Raw genomic sequence first — 12,855 nt, 5'->3', positions numbered from 1 at the left:
TTACAGGGCGTTTTTCAAAAATGTGCATTTTTAACAAATCGCTGCAACTTTTTTGCTATGGAAAATTTTGTATTTCTATGAAAACATTTTCAAAACACCTTTTTACTTAGAATTTAATGGTTTAAGTATAATTTTTTCAAAATTAATAATTTAAGATTTATCAACAGAAAAATTTATTTTTTATTTGAGACACCCTCTAAAGTTTTAATTAACTGAAAAGTATTTAAAATTACCTTTCCAAAAATATAGCACATTTGATATTTTGTTATAATCCCCTTCGAAATACAGAATTTTTAAAAGTTCGCCATTTTTAACTAGTAGGCTTTGGACCCCTTATTGATGATATGCCCTTAATGGAAGTCGAAAACATATTTTTCCAGCAAGACGACGCACCGTCTCTGAACGTTGAAGTTATCAGCAAATTTTTGTAGCCAATTTCAAGAATAATTGAATAGCTAACCAAGATCTCAGCTGTTGGCCGTCGAGGCCGCCTGACTTAGTGCCTATGAATCTATTCATATGGATATATTTGCGGAAGAAAAGGTTCCTTATTCTTCCGTATAATCTAGACAAGAATTAGAAAATATCGAACACCTGTAGCAAAATCTCATGTCTTGGTTTGCTATTTATTTTTATTGTTATTAGATATAGTTTAAATCTGTTGATGTTGGTTAAATATATTTTAAATTGTTATAAAATTCTGCATCTCTCATAGCAAATATTATTTCCGTTTTAATTGATGCTCCCAGCTAGAATTTTTTTGCATTACAGCCGGTGCCGTTCAAAGCCTACTTATTTAAAGCGGGCGAATTTTTATATACTCTATATCTCGAAGAGGAATCGAGCAAAATATAAAGTGTGTTATATTTTTGGAAAGGTAATTTTAAATTCTTTTCAATAAATTAAAAATATACAGGATGTCCCATATAAAAAATCAAATTTTCTGTTGATAACTCTTAAATTATTAATTTTAAAAAAATTATACCTAAACTATTAAATTCTACGTAAAAAGTTGCTTTGGAAATGTTTTCATAAAAATACAAAATTTTCCATAACAAAAAAGTTACAGCGATCTGTTAAAAATGCACATTTTTGATAAAACACCCTGTAACTCCGAAACGGTAACAGATATCGATATGCGGTTTTCACCATCATGTTTTTGATCAAAATTGAGCTCTAGACACCGATATTAGTTTTCGTCTATCTCCTATAGAAAAAGGTGTTTCCCTTTAAAAGCGTCTAATTTGACCCACCCTGTACACTTCCGCCATTTTTATGTAAAAAGACCTCTTGGCAAAATCGCTACGCGTAACCGTTCTCAAGATATTTGGAATGCAAATTATCAATACATGTCATCAGGGTTGGGTAACGATGCGTAGAAAATTAATTTTCTACGTGTATTGAGAAAAGTGCGTAGAAAATGTAGAATATTAAGTAGAAAATTTATAAAATCTGAGAACAGGTACAAAATTAATGTTTTATATTTAATGCTGTTTTTTTAGTTTAGAAGTTTCTTCCTTTGTATTTTCTTTAAATTTTATAAGTGTTAAAACTGTATTATGTGTGCGCGTGCTATTCTGAACGGTTTTGTTCTATTCTGTGACGGTGCTAATTCCCTGAAGATAAGAGAGAGTATTAATTTAAAATTAATCATTGACAAAAAATAAACATGTTGACCGAGATCTACCACACGCTGCACAACTTACTATTTTAGTGTTTTTCTCTCGGTTTTTTGGTTAGGTTAGGTTGTGAATTCTGGAATTCCCAATAATGTATCTGTTAATCAAGCTGTTAATTTAAGTTCTAGCTCAATATCCTTCTAAATTTGCTGTTTGTTGCCTCTGAACAAAACTAGTTGTAGAATAAATAATAAATATCACAAAATAAAAGGCTCAGAAAAACACAACAAATCCGCAAAATTTCAAATCAAATTCAAATGTGTCATTTGAAACGTCGCGCGTCGAACAGAACTGTCAAAATGGGGGTTCGTGATGTCGATTTTGTCTTTAATGCATGAATACATGGAGCGCATTATACTCCTTTCTTAAGGTACATTCAGGCTGAGAGCGTCGCGTCGCGTTTGCGTCGCGAAACAGAAATCTGCATGATCGGCTACTTGAAGAAATAGTTACAATTTTAGGTATTTCTAGTAAGTATTTTTTCACAGTATGAGTAAATCGAGGGGTAAATATATGAGAGCTTTCGCCGGACGCGACGCTCGACGCTCTCAGCGTGAATGTACCTTTAACCTTTTCATTCATCATAGGTTTGCCCACGTGTATTTGAGCTTTTACAACATTTTTTTGTCTTATGAAAAAGCCTAAATGACCAAAAATGTTGTATACTTTTAAACTGGTATATCATATCACAAGACTTTTCGTACAATTTTCCTAAAAGACAAAACAGAAAACAACGAGCCTTTAAGTAAGGAGCCACATAGTAGGTTTGTTTAAAAAAAATTGGGTGATGTATTTGAGACAACCAAATCAGCTGTGAAAGGAATCCTACCAAATATTTTTAAACATAATTTTAGAAATTTCCAGTCTACATTGAGGTTGGTTATTGTTTCTATATAATAATCTTTTTAAGCCTTTTTCTGTTTTATCATTATTGATAATACGATAAAGCTCAGATATTTTTATCTCAGTTTACACATATTTGTTTATAACAAGCCTTTGATTAGTAAAAAGTAAATTCGAGAGGCTTGGAAGAATTTGTATTATTTGAATGGGACATTTGATATGAGATATAACTTAATATTTTGGGATTATATAAAAAAGAGATAGGTATAAAAATGTATTCGAATATTTATTTAATGTTTAAAATTAACTTAATATTTTCTAAACAAATTTAATTACTTATTGTAGTAAAAAATCAGCCAGATTGTTGGTCTGGCTGATTGATCCAATGTTTTTTTTTCAAAAGATATAACTCTCCAACGAGAGTATACCTGACAGTGACAGTTATGTGTGCCAAATACACCACCCATTTTTATCCGTCAGTTATCTGTCAATTTTTTGTCATTTTTTGAATGTCATCTGTCGACATCTTTTCTGACTGGTTGGACAAACCTTAACAGATTATATTTATTTGTGTTCAAATAAAGGACCAAATCTATAAAATAGATAGTTTGATTTTAGTGCTTATAAATAAAATTAATTAGAATATACCAGTATTTTTGAATATTCAAGTATCTTTTATCCGTTTACTATTAAGTTCCAACGTGGGTGCTAATCGTACTACTTTAATGTCATATCAATATATCAACAAAACTGAAATTATCTATATGTATAAATACTGAATATAATTTAAAAATGAAAAAGCAGCTGGCAAATACTCTTTAATTTTATTTGCTTTTTCTAGTTTGACTGAAACGGATGCGTTGATTTTGTTGACACTGATAGTGTCTGCGTTACAACGAAGATAAGTTGTTTAGAATTATTACAATGATGACAGAATGTACAAATAATATTCGACAATCTAAAATAGTAAATGTAATTAAACATTCAATAAATAAAATTTAGTTTTCAACAAACATACAAACCGTATTTATGATACATGAAATTATTTAATATAATATAATAAATTCAGCTAATTACATATAGCAAAATTAAAAACTAATTCACCACAATAGACACAACACTCTTAAACTCTGGACGGGCGTTTCGCTAACCACGTTGAATGGATCAGTCTTAATCATCTGTTTATGATGCTATCTTTTTAGCAATATTTTGTTAACGAAAAAACTTAATTTAATAAAATAGTAATAACTTTCTTAGCGATAATTTAGAATTAGTAATTTTTAATAATTTTAACTATAAAAGAAAGCTGCCGACATACTTTTGTTTATCTATTTCGAACGATAAATGAAATTATGAAAGGTCATACAAGCAAGGAAAAAGTGGCGCTATTTAAAAAATTATTATCCTCTTTTATATTCCTATCAAAGTTATACAGTGTTGCCAATACTATATATTTTACTAGATTATTTTAATAAATGATTATGTGAATATCTGAACATAAAATAATGGTAATAAAATTCTAAAATCCTGTATTTGAAATTTGTGCAAATCACTTTATAATATTATGTACCCAAAAATATATCTTTGATTATTATATTGGTAATTTGATATTTTAAATTGTTGTACAATAAAAAACAAACCACCAATCACGGCGCGTCTCGACTTATTTCAGAAAACTAATTTTTATAACACGGGCTTATATTTGAGTTTACTTCTGAAAGTATTTCCAGAAATGTTTTGCGAAATGTTTCACGAAATATTTCCAGAACTACTTTGTAAAACATTTCAGGGATAGTGTCGAGGCTGTTTAAATTTTATAGTCTAAGTAGGTTTTTTTCTCTGTATTGCAGCCTTGAAAAAGACGAGAATATTTCCGACCGAGAAAAATGTCCCGCTAAAAGAAAACTGTCCCGTTAAAACAAAAAACGGCCAATGCAGATTTTATTGGGAATATGCGGAAACACCTAGTGATGGGCATTACAAATTCTTTTTAGTAAATCGAATCACGATTCAATTTCTCATATTGAATCGACTCCTACGATTCGTTCATGCACAAGCACAATTTTCGTTTCATAAAAACAAGAATCGTAACTGGCACTACCGGCGATAATTTGGTCGGAAAATGGGACCAGAAAAAGAAATATAGAGTTCTTTCATTTGTTTATGAACAGTTTATGACACTAGCGTAATTGGACTGATTATTTTAACAGTAATATTAAATGATCAATCCAATTCATATATACTATTTATTAAAGACTTCTTAATACCTATTTAATATTTTTAGAGCCGATTTTTTTTAATTCCGATTTAGTAATCATAATAAATAGTATATAATAGATCCGCGCTGGCCACGATTCAATTGAACGAACCGTATTGCAAGCAATGAATTGAATCTCACGATTTATTTTTAACATTCGTTCAAATGAACGACTCGTTCAATCTTTGCCCACATCTAGAAACACCATAAGAGCGCATTCACACACGCCGGTAACATCGGTGCCTGTGCCGCACCTGAAATCGATTGCAATATAAATAAATTAGGTCCTTCACATATACTCCGATCCGGTAAATTAGTCGGGGACTGGCAAATACAATAGAATTAAATAGAACTGTCGGAAGGAGTGCAAAGCCAGCGCTGACTCCGGCACCGATCTTGCCGGTGATAACACCTCATCATCGAGTGTGCCGAGACGATAACCATTCATACCATAAACTTTATATATTATTACAAAATAGTTATATTACAAAATGAAGCATGTTTTTAAGATTATTCTGCAAATAAAGTCCCAAAATATACAGGTCGAAAAAAATAGGAAGTAATTTTAATTTATAATATTTTATAAATAATAATAAAATATTTATTATAATTTTCTAATATAGAACTTGACGTTTTCCTAAAAAGGCATTTTCTTCGACAAGGTGGATTATGCACACTGTTTGTTACGACTTTTTTCAAAAAATTGTTCACTACAAACATTTGATCTTTAGTGTGTGGATATCGTAAATCACGTTATGTTTTTAAGTAGAATAATTGCTTGGCTATATTATATACAGGGTGTTCAAACAGCAACTATTGTTTTCTTTCTTTGAATCCACTTTGGGTGCAGCCCGCTCTGCATTCACAAATTCGCAGTACATAGGTGCATTATCAGGTACATAGGTACACCCTTTCCCTTGTTGCGATGTTTTTGGTTGTTTATAAAAACTAGAGATGAGCAAAACTGCGACTCCCCAATTGCAATTAAAACGATTTTTAAATGGCAGCGACTCTAACTTTGCAATCGCAGGTTATTATAATAGGTTTGTTCCAACCCCAAGTTTTAGAACGGTTCTGGAACGGTTCACTTTTTGTTTGATATAAGATGTAAACAAAACAAACCTTAATAATATTCTTCACAGATATTCTTATTAATTGTATAGAACAGTGGAAACTGTAAAAAGTTGTTAATTACTACCTACATTAATTAATAATGGACACAAACCATAATTTTGGTAAGTTTCACTTGGTTTACTATTCGTTTTTTTTTTGTTGAAACTAAAACCCATTAAACTCCAAACAAATCCACAAAAACAAGCAAACGCCCCGGCCCAAATGTCAATCAGCTGATAAAATTTACTAACTGCGCATGTCAGTACAAACAGTTCCTACTTACTGGCAAGTATCAAAATTACGGTTCTGAAACCGTTGTAATAACGAACAGAAAATTGGTTGGAACGCGAAGAGAATCGTTCGAGAAGGATCCCCATCAAGGTTGGAACGCTTTTAGCCCTATGCGCATGAACGGAACCGTTCCTGAACGGTTCTCAGCGGGGTTGGAACAAACCTAATATTTCCCAAACCAAATTATTCGTAAAAAAATGCTTTTTCTGTACTATATGCCAATAAGCCATCCTCGTTTCATTTAAAAAAAAAAATAAGATATGATTAAAAATACGATTTTTTTAAGCGAAAATGTCAAAAGTTGCCATATGATATGCTATTCTATTCAGAGTGTCATTTTCTATCGAATAAAGTAAAAAAATACCGAGGGTGTCATTTAAAAATGAAAAGTTGTAGTCGTTCAAAGATAATTGAATTACATCGTTTTTTTTATCAGAAAAAGTAAAAAAGTTATAGGGGTGAACCATTCTTGAGAAACACTCGGTATATTATTGATCGTGGCGCTAGAAAATAGAAATACTGCCTTCTCTATAAATAAATAATATCAGAGAGAAAATTCAATCGCAGTTTACTATAAAATGCTTTAATAGACCACAACCAATATACCACAAAAGAGACCAAATTCGCAACTCCTAAAAACTCAAACTCGCAAATAGAAATCACAGTTCCAGTTTACAAAATCACAATCGCAGCAAAATCGCAACAAAGTCGCATATCGCAGCTATAGTAGTAATGCTGGTTGCCTAAATTGAAACTTTGCAAGAAGAAATCGCAATCGTAGTTTCCTATGAGAGCCAATCGCAGGTTTGCGATTTTTTGCTCATCTCTAGTAAAAACGTCTATAAAAATCCGTTGACGTTTTGTTAAAATGACATTATGTCAAATTAAACTTCAAAATTAACAATTTTTTTTCTACTTCGAGCAAGGAAATAATAGAACACTCAACTTCAGAACTTAGAACTGCACACTAAATTTAAAAAACGTAGTAGATGTCTGTTAACATTTTTAACTACAATTGACCTAGTAGTACTACACATGACATTACATTCTTTGCTGGGCGATCGTATTTTGCAAATTAAAAGTGAGATGCGTATTGTAATTTTGATTCATCCTGTATAAGCAAATTATTTTACTGGGTTTACAAAAAGCAATGACCTGCCTATTTTTTTCGCTCATATTTACATCCTATATGAGAAATAACGCTGAATCAATTATTTATTTCAGCTAATGAATAATACATTATTTTATCCACTACTTACTGAATAAGATATTATGATAAAATATTAAATTACGGTTTTCAGCCAGACCTTTTAAAATCTAATTACCAATTATTTTGTGATTCTTCTCCTCTCGAACTGGAAGTACTGTCGAGATTCTTTCGGTTGTCTCGCTTTAATTCGTTCGTATTTCGCATTTCTCACAATCTATCTCATTTTTTATCTTCAAAATAGTTTCGGTTTGCATTTTTGCACCTCTCAATTTTCATATCTCGGACTGCAGCGTATCGCAGAATGTCTGAAAGGGATATTTATCGAAACGGTTTGCATTTTAAGTGAGCGGAAATCAGTAGCGTACGTTTTTTTTTCAGTATCGGATGCCTGTTGGGTAAGTTTCAAAACAGTCAGTAATAATATTAATAGTAATAGACAGTAATAGTATTAATGTTGGTAATACTTGGTATTACAATATTTTTAATGTTATCTTTCATTTTTAGATGTCTGTCAAAATTACGTTCTCTCTCGTTTGACAGATTTTAAATGTACAACTTAAAGTCAATAAAGATCAAGTTAAACACATTAACATTTTGTGTATATTTTTTTCAAATTTTGACTCGAATTTTGATAAAACAGGGTATGTGTCATACAGGGTGTTTGAAAAAACATGTGCCATCTCTCGTGGGGAGATTCCTCATGTAAAAATAAGACTTATTTATCATAACAACATATGTAGGTCCGATTCTGCTTTGTTTTGTAGCTACAGGGTGTTAGAGCTTTAATAATCTTTCGATTTATTATAATTTTCTTCCAATTACTTTTAGTTATTTGAATGAAATTTTGAGGGTAAAAGTTACTATAAGTGTTACATATTTTAATGCTAAGAAAGTGCCAATAGATGCATAACGGGACGTGCATATAGGTTATCACTGGAATATTAAAAAAAACACGTGCGCCACTGACTTTTTTCTTTTGATATCAAACTTGGGTAGGTCGTTTAATGCTAGTTAAAAGTTATCTCTTGATATTTTATCCAATTCGCCCTCCTTGATGAGATAAACGCAATTTTATTAATCACAATTAATAAAATTAAAATTAATAAATTATATATTTTACCTAATTTATTATTAAACAGTATTATTATTACTATTAGTTATTATTACTATTAGTCCAACATATAGCAATTTCAAATAAAAAAAATATTAATGATATTTAAGATAATTACAAAAAAAACTAATTTTAAAAAGTTTTAACATCCTGTTACTCTAAAACTATGCATTTCCAACTTTTTTTCATATTTTTTGATGAGGAATCAAAGAGTACCTCTTTAAAACTTTCGCAAGTTAATGATATTAAATTTTTTTAAAAGATGCTATTATCAAAATATTTAGGACTTATATTTGACTCGCAGTTGAGGTTTAGATCTCAAGTGAGTAAAGTGGTCAGGGCATCGTTCATCTCCTTAAGAAACCTATACAAAAACAAAGATTTTCTAAACTATAAATTAAAAAAGCAATTATGTGAGGCTCTTGTATTATCACAGTCCAATTATTGTAATTTTGTTTACGGGCCTTGTCTCGATCAAAAATCTAAGAGACAGTTACAGAAAGTACAGAATTCATGTATTCGCTTAATATACGGATTAAGATCGAGAGACCATGTTACATATAAACTAGATATGTTGAATTGGCTAAATATTGAAGACAGACAAAAGTTACATTTTGCATGTTTTTTACACAGAATTTTGCGGAATGGTTTTCCTGAGTATTTAACTAATAAACTTAAATTTCGATACTCTAACTATGCTATAAGGCAGTGTAACAATATGGAAATTCCCAAACATCGCACGGCGCTATATCAGCGTTCTTTCTCCTACCTGGCAACCAAGGTGTACAATTCCAACTTGAATCTATACTCCCTTGATTTAAAGACGTTCACTTTCAAAACAAAATTAGAAACTTATATGTTGAGCGGATATAGAATTACACAATAATTTGATTTATTAATTTTTGTATCCTTTACGGAACAATTTTCATTTTTTACTGTTTTTGCTTTAACTTATTAAGTTGTTAATTTTTCTTTATCTAAAGTATATTGTTAATTTTCATTTTTCTTACTATTTTTTTTTCTTTGATGAATGTTATTTTTTAAGAATGTATTATATTATTTACTTTTTTATATGCTCGGTTAACAGCTCTGCTGAATTTAGCCGAGTAAAAAAAAAAAAAAAAAGACGTTATTTATCTTGCATCAAGGCAAATGAATAAAATGGCGTTTGTCTCATCAAGGAGGCCGAAATCGACAAAATATCAAGAGACAACTTTTAACTGGCATTAAACTGCTTACGCTATTTTGCTAACAGTGATAACCCATATGCACGTCCCTGGAGAATATGTCGACACTTTTTAGCATTAAATATGTGGCATCTATAGTTACTCCATCAAAATTTCATTCGAAACGCTAAAATTACTTGGAAGAAAATTATAATAAATTAACAAAATATTAAGGGTTTAACACCCTGTAGCTACGAAACAAAGCAAAATCGGACGTATGTTGATATGAAAAATAAATCTTATTTTTACGTGGGGAATTTCCAAACGAGAGATGGCACATGTTTTAAGCATACCAAATTTTCTTTACAGCGCTATATCAGAAGTCAGAATTTGCGTTGAATAACTTTTAGTTGACTCTATTTTTTTGTAAACTAAATTGCTTAAGACGATGTAGGCAATATTTCATCATGAAAACAAATGTTTGTTTACTAAAAAAATTGTACATGTGTTTTCTAAGTGACATTATTGACATTTACATTATTTGTTTTCAAGGTAAAAATACAGACCAGGTACATAGAGAAGCAGCTATTTTTATAAAGCTAAAGAAAGTAGTAAAGGGCTGCTTCTATACTGCTATATTAAAAATTAACTAATAATAACTAATATTGAAAATTAACTATCATTTTTATAATTAATAAAGAAACTACAGTGACAATAAAATCTGAAAAATACCAAAATAAATAATTTATTTGGCTGATTAAAAAAGAAGACTTTATTTTGAAAAAAAAAAAGAAAAATATTTAGAAGCGTATAATAAAAACTTGATACTAACTATCCTTGTTAGTATCAATTTTAGATCTTAAATATATTTTTTAATCGTCATGGTTTAAGTGAAAATTAAACATCTATCTAAAACATTTATAATTTATCTATAACAACTTTTGGACCTTTAAAAATGAGTAAATATTCACTTCAGTAAATTGTTTTAGGAAAAGTTGAACCCCACACATCATCGTTCAATATGGGATACCTCGTTTCACCCTACAGCTACGCCAATGGAGCACCAGGACCTGTTTCAATGGTAAGTACCTACAATTCTTTTAGTTCCACATAATACAAATAACATACTATTTATTGGAAATTAAGGAGTCAAATCAAAAATCAATTTGATCATACTATAATGATAAAAAATGATAAAAAATAATTATTTATGTTGTATCTGGAATTGCAGGGAATGTTAAAACAATTTCATGATAATACAATACGTTAATGATGTCTTTTAGTTTATTATAATTATGAATATATATTTTTCCAAATTTTCATACCGTTTGAGAGAAAATTAAAACAATATGAATATATAGTTTAATTATTTTTTAAAAAGACCTAAAAATTAGAAGGCGTATATAATTTTTATTTAATTCTTTGATAGATGGTTATTATTAATTTTGATTAATGTCATATTTTTTCTGTTGTTAAAATATCACGTTTTCTAATAACTATTATTCACAAACAATTAAAAACAGCAAGAGATATGAGGTTATTAAAAGTCTATCAATAGCAATCTATCAAAATATTAAAAATTGTTTAATTCATTACCATAGAAAAGCGTTTTGATTTTACTTTGTTTTTCTTAATTTTCTCTAAAACGGTATGGAAATTTGCAAAAGTGTAAACGGGATTAACCATTTTAGAAGAAGCAAGAATTTTGCTTCTTCTAATCAGTATGCATTTTTCTCAAAATGTCAACAATAAAAATGTTTTTCCTCTTGTAAAGACAATCCGGGGACATAATGTAGGTATATTAAATTTTTAATCCATTTGTCGATAAATAGTAGGATAGGTATTCGATAGAAGAAGATAACCTTTCTCCCAATTTTCCTTATCTCTTCCTTATCCAGGATACATAGAATATTATATTGAAGTTTTATTAAATTACCTAATACATACATACATACATACGCCATTACTCGCTGACGAGTATTCGACACACATCAGAAGATGGTCACGCAAGGCGTTTTTTCTCATGATGTTTTTCTGTGACTGAAAAGCCCGATACGTGATGTTATCTGCCTACCGCACTCCGGACATTCAAAAATCTCATTGCTTTGTTGCCTCTTTATTTTTTGGTTGTCGCTGTTAACTGAGTTGACAACTCTTCTCCATTGAGTTCTATTGTGAGCTGCTTCTTCCCACTCATTCTGCATGTTAATCCCCTTTAAGTTTTCGTGGAAAACGTCCTTGTACCTTTTCAGTTGTCCACCCGGCCTCCTCTTACCGTCTACAAGCTCACCGTAAAGCAGACATTTTGGTATGCGGTTTTCTTGCATTCTGCATACATGACCAGCCCATCTTAAGCGGCATTTTGTAACCATGACTTCAATACTCACGCAGTTAGCTTTTTCAAGGACCGATACGTTTGAGACATGGTGGAACCACCGGATTCTTAAGAGTTTAAGTCTAAGGTGTCTCTGTTGCAATTTGTTTAATAAGTTCATGTGTTGGCGATACGGCTTCGCGGCACCCAGGTTTCACTCCCATATAACATGGTGGGGATTATAATTGCTCGGTACACTGCAAGTTTTGTTTTTGTACACAAGTCATGATTGTAGAAAACCCTGTCTTTTAATTTCCAGAATGCTCTTGAGGCGCTGCTAATCCTGCTGAATTTCAGAATCAATATCTGTGCTGAATTTCAGAATCAATATTGGCCTTTTCCGAAATGAAACTGCCGAGGTAATTAAATTCCGCCACATATTCCAAGAGTTCTTCTCCAATTTTTGTCGCATTGTTGTAATCTTCCGGGGGAGTGCATATGATTTTAGTTTTGTCGATGTTTAGCTTGAGGCCCAAAGCCTGGTACAGGTATATGTGTTCAACATTTCTTGTAATTGTTGTACTGTGTTTGCAACTAGAGCGCAGTCATCAGCGTATTGAAGTTCTGTGATGAATTTTGTACGTGTTTTTGCCCTGAGTCTTTTTATGTTGAACAGACCGCCGTCGTATCTGTATCTAATGCCCAATCCTCTCTCCTGCAGTTTGGATATATTCACTATAATGGAGAGCGCTGCCATGAATATGTTGAATAGGAGAGGCGCTTAGACACATCCCTGCCTAACTCCTGTATTTGTTAGGAATGGGTCTCTCAGTGATCCATGACACTCTTGACTTGTTGTTATGGAGGCTTT

The 12,855-nt window shown here is 31.0% G+C and overlaps 1 protein-coding gene across 6 annotated transcripts in view; it reads left to right on the top strand.

The window, feature by feature from the left end:
- Nucleotides 1-12,855, top strand: part of LOC115883697 (protein pangolin, isoforms A/H/I/S) — a 480,212-nt gene that overhangs the window by 10,426 nt on the left and 456,931 nt on the right. For all 6 annotated transcript variants that reach the window (XM_030902099.1, XM_030902094.1, XM_030902102.1 and 3 more), the window contains exon 3: nt 10,660-10,751. In XM_030902099.1, the coding sequence (XP_030757959.1) occupies nt 10,660-10,751 (92 nt within the window). The remainder of the gene's footprint in view (nt 1-10,659; nt 10,752-12,855) is intronic.

The sequence above is a fragment of the Sitophilus oryzae genome, unplaced genomic scaffold, assembly GCF_002938485.1.
Source record: "Sitophilus oryzae breed Bouriz unplaced genomic scaffold, Soryzae_2.0 scaffold_111_pilon_pilon, whole genome shotgun sequence".
NCBI classification, from domain to species: domain Eukaryota; kingdom Metazoa; phylum Arthropoda; class Insecta; order Coleoptera; family Curculionidae; genus Sitophilus; species Sitophilus oryzae.
The sequence above is the reverse complement of the archived record's forward strand: the minus strand, read 5'-3'. Positions and strand labels throughout refer to the sequence as shown.